This window comes from Lutjanus erythropterus, chromosome 18 (assembly GCF_056507025.1).
Source record: "Lutjanus erythropterus isolate fLutEry1 chromosome 18, fLutEry1.hap2, whole genome shotgun sequence".
Lineage (NCBI taxonomy): Eukaryota > Metazoa > Chordata > Actinopteri > Lutjaniformes > Lutjanidae > Lutjanus > Lutjanus erythropterus.
In genome coordinates this window covers 20404856-20420818 of record NC_139334.1, presented here as the reverse complement: position 1 = coordinate 20420818, position 15963 = coordinate 20404856, and the positions used below count along the sequence as shown (strand labels likewise).

The 15963-nt window shown below is 38.5% G+C and overlaps 1 protein-coding gene across 5 annotated transcripts in view; it reads left to right on the top strand.

Moving 5' to 3' along the window:
* The window catches only part of dnmt3ab (DNA (cytosine-5-)-methyltransferase 3 alpha b), a 70317-nt gene extending 54815 nt beyond the window's left edge, over positions 1-15502 (top strand). For 3 of the 5 annotated variants that reach the window (XM_084742923.1, XM_084742920.1, XM_084742921.1), the window contains 9 exons: positions 3204-3387; positions 3535-3619; positions 3858-4003; positions 6740-6830; positions 7000-7148; positions 7554-7654; positions 8864-8933; positions 9960-10078; positions 10240-15502. In XM_084742923.1, the coding sequence (XP_084599049.1) occupies positions 3204-3387; positions 3535-3619; positions 3858-4003; positions 6740-6830; positions 7000-7148; positions 7554-7654; positions 8864-8933; positions 9960-10078; positions 10240-10381 (1087 nt within the window). In that variant the 3' untranslated portion in view covers positions 10382-15502. The remainder of the gene's footprint in view (positions 1-3203; positions 3388-3534; positions 3620-3857; positions 4004-6739; positions 6831-6999; positions 7149-7553; positions 7655-8863; positions 8934-9959; positions 10079-10239) is intronic. The other 2 variants (XM_084742924.1, XM_084742922.1) reach the window with 1 other exon arrangement.
* The last annotated feature ends 461 nt before the right edge of the window (positions 15503-15963 follow it).

Here is a 15963-nt window from a genome sequence, read left to right as displayed (position 1 = left end):
GTGTGTGCCAAAAAATATACAGTTGAAAAACTCAAGTAGAATCTACCAGAACTACTTAATTTCATAGTTTCTACATGAAACTGTTGAAAGAGTCATAGCTGTAGAATCTGTTTTTTGGGCTTGGAGCACCATTTCCATTATATTGGAGAGAAAGTAGGCACCTCTGCCACCTATATCTCCAAAACTCTGCAAGGAAAAATGTGTATTTTTGATTTGGGAGAGAACTGTCCTTGTGCTAGTTTAGACAATCTATGTCAGACAGGCATTTACAGGTCTTAATTATTTTTTCAAAAAGGGAAAAGTTCTAATCCATGAAAACCATCAATTGTTATTCATATATTTATTGATGCCTTTAACTTGGGAAGATATACCGTGGCAGACTGCATGAAACAATGATGGAAAAAAGAATTGGACAGTGAGATAACTGAAGACATGTGGCTGAATGCCTGGGAAACACAGTCGTCCTCCACCAACTCCTGGACCTGGAGAGACTTCTGTTGGAAAAACTTGATTTGCTTCTTTATCGCTCCCAAACAGAAGTCTAAACAAACTGGCACTCAGTTCTGCTGCTGGAGGGAACGCAGAGAAATCATAGTTGATCGTGCTCATGTTTTCTGGCTCCGTCCCTCCATTCAGACTTTCTGGAACAGAGTGGCAAATCAAAAACCCGGGGTTATAGTATCAGTACATCATTCACATCCAAGATATCTCTGACAGGCTAAGTAAAGATTAGACCTTATATCTTCTAAAGATCTCGCTGGCAGAAAATAAAAAAGGACTTTACAAAACACTGGTTTCAGAAAGACTGTCACACTGCAGGCCTCTTTATCGATATTGTTAAACCCCCACATCTTCTAGAACAGATGACTGACTCCATATGACTCCAAAAAGAATTGGAAGGAGAGCAATGGGAAAATGGTGTGTTTATTTCACCAATGAGACGGATCTTTCATAATAACTGCATGTGCAACATTTTGTTTTAAAGAAGAAGGCATGCTTTATTAATCCCTCCATACTTTGGTCCTTACATACTGAGCCACCGCCACGCCTTCATCCTATAATATTTAAAATGTCCACATTACAAAATGCTGGGCATATTTTGTTGAGTTATGTACTTGCGTTACCCCAAATGTTTCCAACAATCTTGAATCACAGAGAAATTTGTGATTTATTCAAGGTCGTGTTGCATTTCCTGCTGGTTGTTGCTAGCTAGTTGCTAGGTGCTATAAGACAACATAAGATATTCCTTTATTTTCCAATAACAGTGAAATTTGCAGCGTCACAGGAGCAAAGTGGAAGGCAAAATAGAACAGACATCAAAAAGAAACACAGTAATAAGTAATCAAGCAATATAAATAGGAGGAGATATAAAAAAAACTGAAGGAGACAAACTAGAGGAAGGATAAAATGTGTAGGAACAGTATATACAATGTAAACAATAAGTGGACAAATTTACACCATTGCACATAGGAAAATATTGATATTGCACAGTTATGATAGTATACCTGAGTTCGGCACTAATATTGCACAGCATGAAGTGAAATTAAACCTTTTATTATTGTCTTTAATTATACTTATTGTGTGTTTAAATTGGGAAAATTTACTATGAATTACTGATCATCCTATGACCTCAGATTTGCTTTCTTGATTTTGTTCCTTACTTGATTTTTGCTTGAAAAATGCTGAGTATCTACTCCACTATGCTTCTGATATTGCCAACAAATCCCATTAACAGAGTTAGTCCTCCACTTCCCTGTCTGCGGCACTCAGCCCCGAGCACTACCGAAGGATTCACTCTTTAAAAGCAGGTCACAGATGTATAAAGATTAATTTCCAAAAAAAGGCATAACAATAATCTAATGGACAATGGTGGAGAGAGAGGGGTGCAACATACAACAGAGGCTGCAGGTTTTAATCAAACCGGCAGCGTTGCAGCAGACATGCACCAGGTGTAACCATTCAGCTACTGGGGCTCGGTTCCTTTTGGGAAATATTTTCAGCTGCTCATTAATTTGGTGCACTTGTGAGCAGGACAAATGGAACATGTCCCCGGCACAACGGTGTGGCTCACTGATTTATTTTTAATCTTCTTTTGGACGACATTGGAGCTGTATGGTGCAGGAGACTGTCCATTATTCTGAAACCTCAGTACTCAGAAAAATGGTGCTTTTGACCGACAGGTAGAGGGAGAGTGATTCGACAAGTATCACATAGATGCAAGGCAAAGTTTTAAAAGAAATGATATGCTACAGAACTGTGATACAAAAGCTAATTTCAAAATATCAAACTATACAAAAACATAAAATTCATCATCTTATACATGAAAAATATGATCTGAATCCATTCGTCCAACTTCCCATCATCGTGAACACAAAAGTTCAGGAGACCGAAGTCCAAAAATACACTCTCCATGCAGTTTTTTCCCCCATTATGTCTAAGCGAAACTGGACGTACAGGAAAGGAGAAACTCGGGTCACCTTTGTCGTCACACTCAGGTGACCTTTGTCATCGTGGCAACAACAATAAACACGTGGTTAACATTGTATAATTGTTGGTTGGTTGAGTTTTGGCATCAGAACCATTTGGTCAGGTTTTAGGAAAAGATTATGGTTAAAATGAGCCTGTTAGTCACTTCAGTTGAGTTACGTACATGAGTTGGTGTTACCAAAGTGGGTATTTTGGCTGTTGGACCAATGGGCTTTCGGACTTTTTTTTTTTTTTTTTTGGACTATTCAGATTTTGGAATAATTGGCTATCACAACATTGGCTTGGCACCATGGCTCAAGACAATAAGATGCATCAGGCTTTAGCTTCACAGATACTTGTTAGTAGGAACAATTCATGCTTTTTTCACCTTTTAATGGGATTTATTGAAAATAATAAGGAAAATATGCAACATCACCAGACATGCGTTGAATGACATAACCTCAAACAAGTTAAAACACAATGCAGTGTATGTAGACAATGTACAGTATTGTCTCTGTTATCTGCAAAAATCAGGTGGCTCTTGGCTCTCTTTGTTTAACAGCTGATACTAATTTCACTGACACAGCACCGGTTATCTCAGGGCATTTTCCGTATAGAGCACGTCTCCACCGTAATTTTTATAAGAACATTAAATCGTTAAATATCCTGTTGTTCTATTGGATACTAGATAGATACGTCATGACTTGTACTAATGAACGTCCTTGTTCTGTGTTCAGGTGTTTCTGTGTGGAGTGTGTCGACCTACTTGTTGGACCAGGAGCCGCACACGCAGCTATCAAAGAGGACCCCTGGAACTGCTACATGTGCAGTCAGAAGGGCGTGTTTGGCCTACTGGGGCGTCGCACCGACTGGCCCAGCCGTCTCCAGCTATTCTTTGCAAATAATCATGACCAAGATTTTGTGAGTAATGCACCTTTTTTTAGGCCATATTTTCTGGGCCATGTTTCGCTGATGTAGTCTTTTCCCTTTTAGTGTGTCTCATGTTCTCGCCTCCTCTCTCTCTCTCTCTCTCTCTCTCTCTCTCTGTCTCTGTGTGTTGTATTTCAGGAAACACCAAAGGTTTACCCCCCAGTCATGGTGGAGAAGAGGAAGCCAATTCGTGTCCTGTCGCTATTTGACGGCATAGCAACAGGTTAGACAAAAAGTGGATCAAAATCTGTATCATTTTGCACCAAAATTTAATGTCATGACAAAAAAAACACAGATGAACACCTCATGTAAAAGGGCAGCCCCCTGAACTTTTTGGGGGGGGGGCAGGTTTGGAGGGGATTGGTGAATTTGAGTGGTCATTTTCACTTCTATTCAGCATAGGATTTCTACTGTCCTTAGTTTTCTGAGTACTGTCTGACCTTTGACCCCGTCCTGTGCAGGGCTGCTGGTGCTGAAAGAACTTGGCATCGAAGTGGATCGCTACGTAGCCTCTGAGGTGTGCGAAGACTCCATCACTGTGGGTATCGTCCGGCATCAGGGTCGCATCATGTATGTTGGCGACGTGAGGAACGTCACGCGCAAACACGTGAGTTTTATTTTGTTTTTGCTTAGGCCGGTTGCACGAGGTTTGCATGATCAAATCCCACATAACGACTGTCAACATGCACAGATTCTTTAGACTGAAACATGGGGAAAAAGCACGTATTGAACGACTGTGTAAATACAGAGACAACACAGGGAGTGATAGTTGGCTGAGGTCACCTTTTAATAAAGTCTAATAAAGATACAAGGACATGAGGATACTTAGTTATCGTTCAGAAGGTTGTAAAAATTGATTTTGTTGCAGTTCGCTGTTTAATAAGAGTCAAACGTGGGAAATCATTCACTTTAGTTTACCATTTCCATGGTGATTTTACCCTAGTGATCCTCTAATAAAGTCTAATAAGGGTCTAATATTGTCTAATAAAGAGCGCAGTATTTCTAGTTTTTGTCTTATTTGACACAAAGTGCGTTTCAAGCATAGTTGAAGCATAGTAACCCTGAACAAATTTTAAAGCTACGTCTTCAAATCCACATGTCTGGTTGTAATTTACTGCTGAAACTCTGTTGTGTTGCTGCTATTCTTGGCCGGCTCTCTCTTGTTAAAACGATCCTGTATCTCTAAAATGAGAGGAACCCGGTTAAATAAAGGCTAAATAAAAAAAAAAAAAAGTGCATCGTAAAACTAAAGAACTGAATCATATGAGAAAGTATGAGAACTTCCCCAAACCACACACTACATCATTTTATCTCCAGGCTGCCAACATCAACTGACCCAGACTCAGTTCAGCTTGATCCGATCAGTTGTGACGCTCAAATCATATTTATAATCAGCTCAGAGGTCCTAATGTGTGTCTCTGCCTGAAGAAGCTCCACTGCATGCTGGTTCAGTCTCTGCTGTTGTTAAAACTGCACTGCTGTTATAACCGCAGGGCGGGCTGGGTCACAGGAGGCCAGGTCATAAAAATGAACTTTCTGATTAATGGCTGATGGGTCGTGGGTGGGAAAGAGTGTGCGTCTTCCCAGAGAGAGAGGCTGTGTGGACCTTTACGCATGAGACAAAAGCACAAGCTCTGTTACCACTGGAGAGACTCTTCGGTCCTGTCGAGTTTATAACTATAGGTTTTACTTTTGCTGCAGTGACATTACTTCTTTAATCATTAGTAAAGAAAGTTAAAGAAAACACTCAGACATCAATTCAACACACAATACAGAAATCACCTGGAGAACCTGCACTGCTCAACTTAATTTAAAACTCGTAGAGGTGTGGGTTTCTCAATCGGAGGAAGTAATACATTTGGATTGTTGGCGGGTAGATGATTTATGCCAACATGCATGTGTCCCAGGAGCGGCTGTCCTCTCCGCTACAAATACACGCTGAGTCTATTTTTGACAGATGGCGTATCAATTAGCTCAGAGCAAATGAGTGGGCAGGAAGTCGGACGTACAAAAAACACAGAGAATCTGGTCATTTTTCAAAATAAAAGACCCTGTGCAGACTCGCGATCATAAGGACAGACAGAAAAAAACTAAGCAACCTAATTATCCACGGTGGAAGTACAAAGAGCGGGGAATGAGGACCAGATCAACAAATTCTGAGCAAGTCAGCATAATCAGATGGGCAAAATGCTCCACTGCTGAAACACTTCTTTAAAAATGCTGCTGGTGGGGGCTGCAGCCGTGTGGAGGACAGATCAAAACTGTGGCGCAGACATGCGGTGCTTTATGGAATCAGCCTGTAACGCAGCGTTACTTGGATAAGTAACAATATTACAGGAACAAGTTAGTGCGTAATGTGTTACAGCCCAACTCTGGTTATAACACCTGACAGTGTAACATCACCTACTGTAGGTGATACTGTAATAATCTCTTGTCTAATACCTCTTTGTCTGTCACATGACTGCCTCTCATATTAGTCATGGACTTTAGAAAGACGTCATTTAGTGTCTAACCTCATGCAAAACAATTTAATCTTCCTGTCAGAGTGCAGTGATGCTCTGATGACACTTTGTTGGCAGATGTACTTGCTTCATGTATGCTGAAACTGTTTTTTAGTATTGTTCAAATTGAGTTGGTTGATGCTAAAAATATTTTTTTTTCTCATTGTGAGATACCGATAGTTGCTCTTTTTACTCATCATAGTGGATAGTAGTAGCTCTGAACCTGTATGTTGGGATCCAAAGATAAATCTGAGGGGTCACAAGATAATTAAACCAATTAGGAAAAAAATCATGTTACACAAAATTGTTTTTATTTTTTAATGGAAAATATAGGATAGGATACTAACCTCGTCTGGCCTCTAAAAAAATCCTTTGAATAAAATTTTGAGAAGTGTAAGAATATAAAAATGTTTTCTAAACAGGTTTTTCTAATGGTGGTGAACCAGAGAAAGCTGCAAACATAAAATCTGTAGCTTCTCCTATGTCTGACATTCAAGGTTTCTTAACATGCCAGATGCACATTTCACTGCCATCATATTACAAGATTCTCAGCCGCTGACATTCAACATTTCCAAGAGAAAAAACAAAAATGTTGTTACCAAAGTGCATGAACTCATTACAGATAGAAACGTAGACTAGGGCACAATAAAGACGTTTTTAAAGCCTCCGCCAGACTCTACAAATACAACTGAATGGGTCGTTTTGTTAATGGATTTGTGTTTGTTGCACAATATACCTGTAAGCTGCAGGATGGAGCACTTCATCTTACAACATATTATCTGTAGTGTTTGTATATTATCTTTATCTCTGTGTTTCTGACTCTGTATCTTATCTTTGTACAGATACATGAGTGGGGTCCTTTTGATCTAGTTATTGGTGGGAGCCCCTGCAACGACCTCTCCATAGTCAATCCTGCAAGGAAAGGTCTTTATGGTAGGTAGACTCATCAGTGGAATGACTTTCTTTGTGAGGTATTTTCGCATCTTCACCTGGTCAAAATTAAAGATCCTGTCAAATACAAACAAGTCGATTGATCTGAACAGATAATTCATCATCATTACTGTGGTTCAGCACTGTTTAACGTGTCGTTTCTGTCCCACAGAGGGCACCGGCCGCCTGTTCTTTGAGTTTTACAGGCTGCTCCACGAGGCTCGGCCGAAGGAGGGCGACGACCGGCCTTTCTTCTGGCTCTTTGAAAACGTGGTTGCCATGGGTGTCAGCGATAAGAGGGACATATCTCGCTTTTTAGAGGTCAGCTTCTCTCTGTCGGCTAGTTTATCTAATCCTGCAGGTCATCACTAGTCATAACTCCTACCAACAAGTTAAGTGTTAGACTGTAGTGCAAATATTTTATGATCTGACTCCAGTGACAAAGGAGAGATGGATTATGAATGCCCCCTTGTGGTACTAATTTATTATATTAAGACACATCATTAGAAGGGAAGACTCTGATGCAAAGATCTGGTCAGCTGTTTGTTTAAAATTTTCTTCAACTTTATTAGGTTTTGAAACCTTTTTTAAACAATGGAATACTGTGAAAAATACGTAGTATTCACCTGACCCTAAATCGAGTTTAGTCAGTCAATCAAAGCTAACTCTACTTCACTGTACTGTAAAACAGCATCTAACCTCTCCTCTGCTTTACTTGGATTTCAGTGCAACCCAGTGATGATCGATGCCAAGGAGGTGTCTGCTGCCCACCGTGCCCGCTACTTCTGGGGTAACCTTCCTGGCATGAACAGGTTGGTGTGTGAATGGTGAGGGATGCATCGGCCTGTGGCGTACATAAGAGATTTTCTGTTCAGCAGAGCCTAGTTAGGATAGCGACAAGCCAGTCATATATTAACTAAACTGAGAAATGAGTGCTAAAGTTAATTATTTTTTTACATGACTTTTGGTTTACTTACCAGAGTGCATCTTCAGAGCTTAAGCTGGGCATACACAGGTGATTTTAGAAATGTTGTGGTTTAATTCTACTGTACGAGTGGATTGTCCGCGATCATGATTTGTGTGCTCACACTGTACAATCCCATCGTCAAGCCGTGACCTGAGCGCTCTCACTGTATGTGTAAAATCTAAAATAAAATGGCGTGTTGGCCCCTGCAGTCTGCCCTGACTATTGGCAGTTGTCAATAAAGATTAAGCTCCGTGGCAGGTAGAAGTTTGTTTCTTAGCAGTAATGCTGAAGCTGATTTATAGTTGTAACAAGGCAGAAACGCGCTGCTTTGATCGTCTGTGCCATTTTGTGTGCCGGAACTTTGAAAAAAACATGAGGTGTTGCTGGCGTATATGGTCCATATAGACTCACAGGTAGTGAGGAAGACGTGGACAGTATGGCTTTTCCATTTTGCAGAAAGAATACGAGGTAAGCCTGCCACACTGTCCATACCTTCTGTCCACATGACACATACCGTCGCCACTGAAATCGCAGACTTTTCCTGACCAAATTTTCTGGCATATCAGAAATTTATCCGATTGTCTGACAGCTGTTCAGGAGCAGCTGATCTGTCCTTGTTCTCCACTGTATGCTGCACAACAAACAACGCCTGACACAACCGGTCGGTCCACTTTAGAATCATATAACTGACCAATAACTTTACACTTGCAACCAACTTTAGCCAACTTTAAAACTAGTAGATATTGAATATAAAAAGCATAATATTGGCCAGTTCTGAACCTGGTATTGGTGTGTGACATTTCAAGTACATGTTTATCTTATTTATTTTATCTATCATTATTTGAAAATGACATGAAAATCAAATGCAGCCCAAGTTATGTGTTGATCTAATCCGGTTCAAAGTTGAAGATCAGAATTGTGACTCATCTATATGAAGAGGACTCAAAATATGTGGTCTTTCCAGACTAAAATCATCAAGGATAAAAATGTGCAGTTAATTATCAAGTATCAAATTTATTAAGTAAAATCTAAATTTAAATTGTTGCTTTTTTTTCTGTGTTCTTTGCAGGCCTTTGAGTGCTATGGGCAGTGACAAGCTGGACCTCCAGGACTGTTTAGAACATGGCAGAACAGCTAAGGTACTTGTGTAATATATTGGTTTTTGTGAAAGATGATCATGACATGACTATGCCATTATGATAAATGCAGTTTAATTGTTTTCAAAAAAGAGTGACTTGGTGTGATTTTTATGTACACATGCATCTTTAATCAAAGAGTATCTCAAAAACACTCAGTTTGCTTCCAGGAAACACTTTTACCCAAGCATTTCATCGATGGTTTGTGTGCAGCTTCTCTCAGTTTAACATTTTTACATTGCTTAAATTCATTAATTTGGTAGAGGCATAATTAAACACAATAAGTGCATTTGAACTGATTGCAGAAATATGAGTTTCTCTGTCAGCTCATGTTTTGAAAACCAAGGAAACCATCACCACCTTGTGGTATTCAGAAATGTAATCTTAATTTAAAAAAAAAAAACAACTCCAAAAAGTAAGTAGTAGTACATGACATAAAAGAATTTGATTGCTTCAAGCAGAAGTCAGCAACTGTGCACATGGGCGGCTCCCAGTGGCAACAAGAGGTAACAATCAGTAATGAGGAATTATCAATCGATCTGATCTGTAATACAGTAAACCACTTGGCTGCATGATATGGTACAAAAAAGTAATATTACGGTTGTTTAACTTAAATTGCGATTGTGATACGATTAACGTGAATAATATTTCATTTTAACTGTATCAAAACTATTAAAATTGTGATGATGTGACATTTGTGGGGGTCTGTACCAAACAAATATGTTTTCTTTCATATGGAGGACAAGACTTTTAGGCTATGGTATCTCTGCAGCACCACAGTGCTTCATTATAATTTGTGCTTTCTCACATTTTTCCTTTTTCAAGAAATTGTTTTCGTTTCTGCAATTTGGATATTGCACTCGGGCATATTGCGGTTTCTGTAATTTTGAGATTAATTGTGCAGCCCTACAACCAAGCACAAAAAAAAAAATCAGATCAGTGCAATAAATCCAAATTTAACACTAAGGCTGGTAGTGTGAAAGCAATCTTAGACTCAGGGCACTAATATTTCCTGTTCTTCTCTGTCAGTTTGGCAAGGTGAGGACCATCACCACCAGGTCTAATTCCATCAAGCAGGGCAAGGACCAGCACTTCCCTGTCTACATGAATGAAAAGGAGGACATCCTCTGGTGCACTGAGATGGAGAGGTATGTAAACATAAAGACTGTCTGCCAAACTACCTTTCACAGCTCTTTCAGAGATCAGAAATCTCAAGATCATCTTCCTGTTTCTCCCCCTTGTCCTGCACCCTCCCTGCCCACTTGTCCGTCCCCCTGTTTGTTTTGTGTCCGGCTGGTCTCCCTGTCAGGGTCTTTGGCTTCCCAGTCCACTATACAGACGTGTCCAACATGAGCCGACTGGCGAGGCAGAGGCTCCTGGGCAGGTCATGGAGCGTCCCAGTTATCCGCCACCTGTTTGCACCACTCAAAGATTACTTTGCCTGTGTTTGAGCAGCGAGGAAAACTCAGAACCATTTAGGAACTGCAACTGTACGTTGTGACTAGAAATAAGAGCCTTGATCCTCAAATTATACTCCTGTATAATTTGCAAGCGAAACATTGACGTAGATTTCACATTATTTCTTGTATTTGAAATGTAATTCTTATTCTATTTAATTTTTGATATGTCATTTTACCTTTTAGCAGTGTTATCAAGTATTGTTGATTTGTTTGTGCAAGCTATACTTGAGACTATGCTTTCTTCTCAAGACACTGAGACAGAAACGTGTGTTTTAAAAGAGACAGTAACGTGATTGGAAAGATCCCGAAAGATAGGTAGCGGTTTTTTGTTTTTTTTTTGAGATATGTGAAATGTTTCTGCTGTGTGAGCGTACTGTACGTCGGGGGCTGCGAGATTCCCACCTGCGGTGCAGCCATGCTTCCAGCTACTGAGCCTCACAGAGATGTGAAGATAAAGACGGTTTTCTTCAGTGTCAGGAGAGCTGTGTCTCTAAGAATCCAAAACACCAGATCACATATACCTCTTTGTTTACAGTTTCTATACACAACTGAAGGTAATAAAGGTACTACTGTAATATGGTTACAATACCATGGTGCTCCAAGATGATGAGAAACATCATAGCCCATGTGGCACTACAACTCAAAGGGATAGTTTGGATTATTTGTTGTGGGGTTGTATGAGGTACTTATCGATAGTCTGTGTATTACCTGCAGTAGATGGTGGTCAACAGGCCCCCAGTTAGGAGAAGCAGAGAGGAGTACCAGCATGGAAGCTGAGCAATGCATTTCTTTGGACAGGGTCAGCAACAAAAGGTATTTTAGCCACTTAAAAAAGGTCCACCTAAAAAAAAAATAGTTTACGTATATGTTATATTTAGAATAGTTTCAGTGTGCAAGAATAAAGGCTGGCATCAACAGGGCAAAGTGAGACTTCAGCACCAACAACACCAAAGATATGTGGCACAAGATCCAGAACATCACAGGCTGCAAAACCACCCTGTTTGAGGCCACATTACCAGATGAGCTACTGACATTTTATGTTTTCTTTTATGTTCTCAGCAAAGAGACAGTTGTAAAGTTTACACCGCCTCTAGAGGACCTACCTCTGTCAGTGTGAGGGGGAAAAAAATCAAGATTAGTTAAATATATGCTATATTTAGAATATTTTCAGTGCTTTATCCATCAACAAAAACCCAACCAAACTCCATAGGTGAAATCAGTATTTTTATCTTGCAGAGCATAGGGGCTGCTGGTCAATTGTTAACTCAATCTGTTAGTTAGTTAGTGTTATTTTGTGATTTTGGTGAATCCAAACTAACCCTTTAAAACACCGAAGTCACACAATAACACAAATAAATTAACAGATCTAGGCAGGGACAGACCAGCAACTCCTGTGTTCTGTGAGGTAAAATTACAGATTTTGCCTATGGACTTTGGTTGTTTTGAAGAGAGCTACATTTGGCTCATAAGGCAGCTGTTTCCACTCAAAAAAAAGGTTGTCAGTAAAGTGAGGAAAATATTCTAAATATAGCATACACTTAAGTTTTTAGGTAGGCCTTTTTTTAAGTGGCTAAAATACGTTTTGTTGCTGATCCTGTCAACAACAGTCCATTTATTATCTTCCGTGTTTGCGTCCGTCTCTGCTTCTCCAAGCTGAGAGTGTGCCGACCCCCATCTGTGGATGAATACCTCATGAAACCCAATTTCAAATAATCTGAGCTATCCCTTTAAGTCTAGACGGAGCTCTACAACCTATTGCTGGAAAAACATGTGTTTGATGTTTTTACACTTAATGAAAAAAAAAAATCTGTTCTGTGCCATTTTGCTCCCTTCAAAGGAGTCGGAGTGACAGACAGTAGACTGCAAAATAGAGCATATCCTCTTTTCTGCATTTTACAGCTTTTATACAGTTTGTACTGGTGCTCATTTAATCTCTCAGCCTTGCTACGCTCAGGCTCACTACCTGAATCTGCACAAAACAGAAAAGTGAAGCTAGCCACATGGGAAATGATGTTTTCTGTCATTCAAAAAAAAAAAGGAAAAAAAGAAAAAAAAAAACAACCATAAGATCAACGTCTGTGAAACTATTTTTTTTCTAGTTTCATCCTGACCAATGACATTACTGTACAACTGTTAGCAAGTAGTGTGGTCGCTGGAGGGAGGGAGGTTGACCAGGCCGGGTGACTCTGCTCCTCAACTTCCACCTCTCCTCCTCTAAACTGTAAAAAAACTGTCAGGTGCAAAATCCTCAACAATATGGTGCGGCTTCACAAAGTTCTTCTACCTTTTTATAGCAATTTTTGTGCTGTTTTATCAACATTATAAAGCACTTTTATATGTATACTTTCTTTTTTTCTTGATATTTTTTAAAAAAAGATATTGGTTCTTGTGAATTGTTTTTCGTTTTATGATGTGAACTGATCTACCCTCGTGTAATACTTTTTGTATACAGTAGGGCTGTGCCAATAGAAGTGAAAGAATGGATTTTTGATATGTGAAACCCATGTTATTTGACTCATTGTACAGTAGATGGATTGACATTTGGGTAGCGCTTTATTTGAAGGGGTGTGCATAAGACTGTCATTACACTGCCATAACCATGTCGTGACCCTTGTCATAAACAGGAACGAGTCTTTATGAATGTTTATGACTGTTGTCGTTCGGTCAGTTGTGTATGTTTTAATTTATGTTGTAACACAAAGTTGACATTTGAAATGTCGTTTTGACAACTTGATATTAATCAAGCTAGTAATGTCTTGGTTATGACAACTTGACATTAACCAAGATAAAAATGTTTTCGCTATGACAACTAAAAATTAACCAAGACAAAGGTCTTTGTTATGACAACTTGACATTAACCAAGCCAATGTCTTGGTTATGACAACTTAACATTTATCAACCCATTAATGTCTTAGTTATGACAACTTGACATTAACCGAGACAAATGTCTGTCTTATGACAACTTGACATTAACCGAGACAAAAATGTCTCATCAGTATTTTGGCTTTGTTAACGTCCAGTTGTTATAACAACATCATTATTGGCTTGGTTAATGTCAAGCTGCCACAACAATGACATTTTTGTCTTGATTAACATCAAATTGTTACAACAAAGGCACTGATAGGTTATGCTGTCTTGGTTAATGTCAAGTTGTCATTACTAAGACATCGACAGGTTATGTTGTCATAGTTAATGTCAAATTATCGTAACAAAGACATTATTTGCTCTATTAATGTCAAGTTGTCATCACAAAAATCTCAAAGAATGTCAACTTTGCATTAAAAATGACATAGATGACTGAATGATACTTAATGACAAGAGTTATAAACATTCATAAAGACCCTTCGCGTTCATGACAGGTGTCATGACATGGTTATGACCGTGTAATGACAGTCTTATGAACACCCTTTCAAATAAAGTGCTACCAACATTTGTAACCCTTTTCCCCTCCTCCATCATCTATATTGTTCTCTGTTTGACAGCAGCGATACAGTATGTTTCTCCCCAGATTTAAAGAATGTCTATTTCTATTAAGATTGTAAGATGCAAGACAGAGTTTAAGAACTGTGTCCTGCGCTTTATAATGTAATATTTTGTCCCTTGTGAAGGACAGTTGGCCCAGATAAATCGTAGTCGTCATGCTGACAAATTTAAGTGCTGATCCAAAATTTGGATTACATTCACAAACTAAATTCTCTTGATTGTAACCTCTTAAGCTAAATATGGAGGATTTAGGCTGCAGTTTGTCAAAACGTAAAACTGACACAGTGCTCGACGAAGACGTCAGCACTCAAAGAGTAAAGATGATAATGAAATAAAAAACAGATGTTATCGCTTATCTATATCATATTTAAGATTCAAAATTTGAAATTTAATTTCTTAATGTACTTAATTTCTTAAGTGACCTTATTGCCATCATTTTTGTCCATGCACTCTTGTGCTTTGTGATATTTTAACCAGATGTTATTTCCCCCCTCCTCCTTATAATACTTAACATCCCCTCACATTTGTACATTTTGTACATAGAGTTTTCCGGTTGCTGTTTTCAATTTGTTTTTATCTTTTTTTTTTTTATTACGTATGAGATGTACAAATATAATTCTTTGCTAATATATATCATCAAATTAGGGAAAATCTTAGGTTAAAAATAAAAAAAATCAAGTGACAAATTTGATTCAAAACTTTGCTTTGAGCATTAGATGTAGGGAGACTCCAAGTCGACTATATCGTACTGATTTGTTTTTGTGTCAAGTGAATCCAGATTTAATATGTCATGTGATCTTAATAGTGGCCTATGGACAGCTTTAAGATGAACGGTCTCAACTTCACTGCACAGCCCTACACGGTGGTGTTTTATTTTTTTATTTTTTTGGCTTCTGTTTTCTTTTGTAAGACTTTAAAAAGAGGGATTGTAGGTGTTTCTGATGGTGCTAAACATTTTATCTAATCAAGAAAAATATATTTGATTGGAAGAGAAATAAACATGTATTGACAATGACTGTTTTTAAGTTTCCTTGTAGTAATGGAAAAAGAACTATTATTTCACTCGTATAAATATATTAACAAAGGCATTTTAACTTTGTACTTGAAAAAATAAGGATAACAAATAATGAAAGGTTTCCTATATTGTTTTAGACTAGAGATTGCTGTAGTTGGTGCTTATCTGTGGGAAAATCGTGTGAGAAAAAAAAAAACGGTAATAACTTTTACTGTAGCATAATGTATGCTTAATGCGCATTGCTTCTTAATCCTACATTCCATGCCGTACTATTCTCCATGTCTGTTTTCAAAATGTTGTTTTGAATTGATTGTTTTTTTTTTTATTATTATTTTAAAATCAGAAACAACATTTCAGTTTTACTGTTCAAGGCAGGTCAATAATTCTATATTCGGTGATACTGTTGACTTTCTTTCTGTCATAACTGTTTATGGCCTATACGCTTTTCCTCAAGACCAGTTCGTACAGCAAATGTAGCAGTCATTCTCCACTTTGACCCCCTCCCTGCCCCCACCCCCCCATACTTATGTTTAGTGTCCAGAGAGAAGATAAAGGCTCCGTATGTACTTGTGCTGGAGAACACTTGAATAAATGTATTGTTTTTGTGCAAAAAATCTTCCACTTCTTGTTTTTTTTTAAAAAAAATATTATTATTCATATTTAATACAAACAGACCTTTTGAATTTACATTAAAGGTAGAATAAATTGGAGTCGGTTCCTGTTAATAAATGCACCAGTTGATAGTTAAGTCTCATTCCCAGGACGTTTTGGTTGGTAAAGTGTCCCGAGCGCAGTAAAATAATGAGATAATAAGAAGGTACAGGCAGAGGGCAGGCTATCTGTGGATGCAGGTGCTGCTACAAAACTCTGCTGGGTCATGGGTGATTAAATAGTGGGATTATTTTTGTCTGAGTCTATGAAGTATTTTGAGGAAAATCCTGCATATTTTACTTTTAAAGTACAGCAGCATATTACTCGAAGTAGAAAAACTGACCAATGTCACATTACAACATGAAAAAGTTTTTGTTATGACAAGATATTTTCACGTTAATAAGACGTACAAACTTAAAGTTTT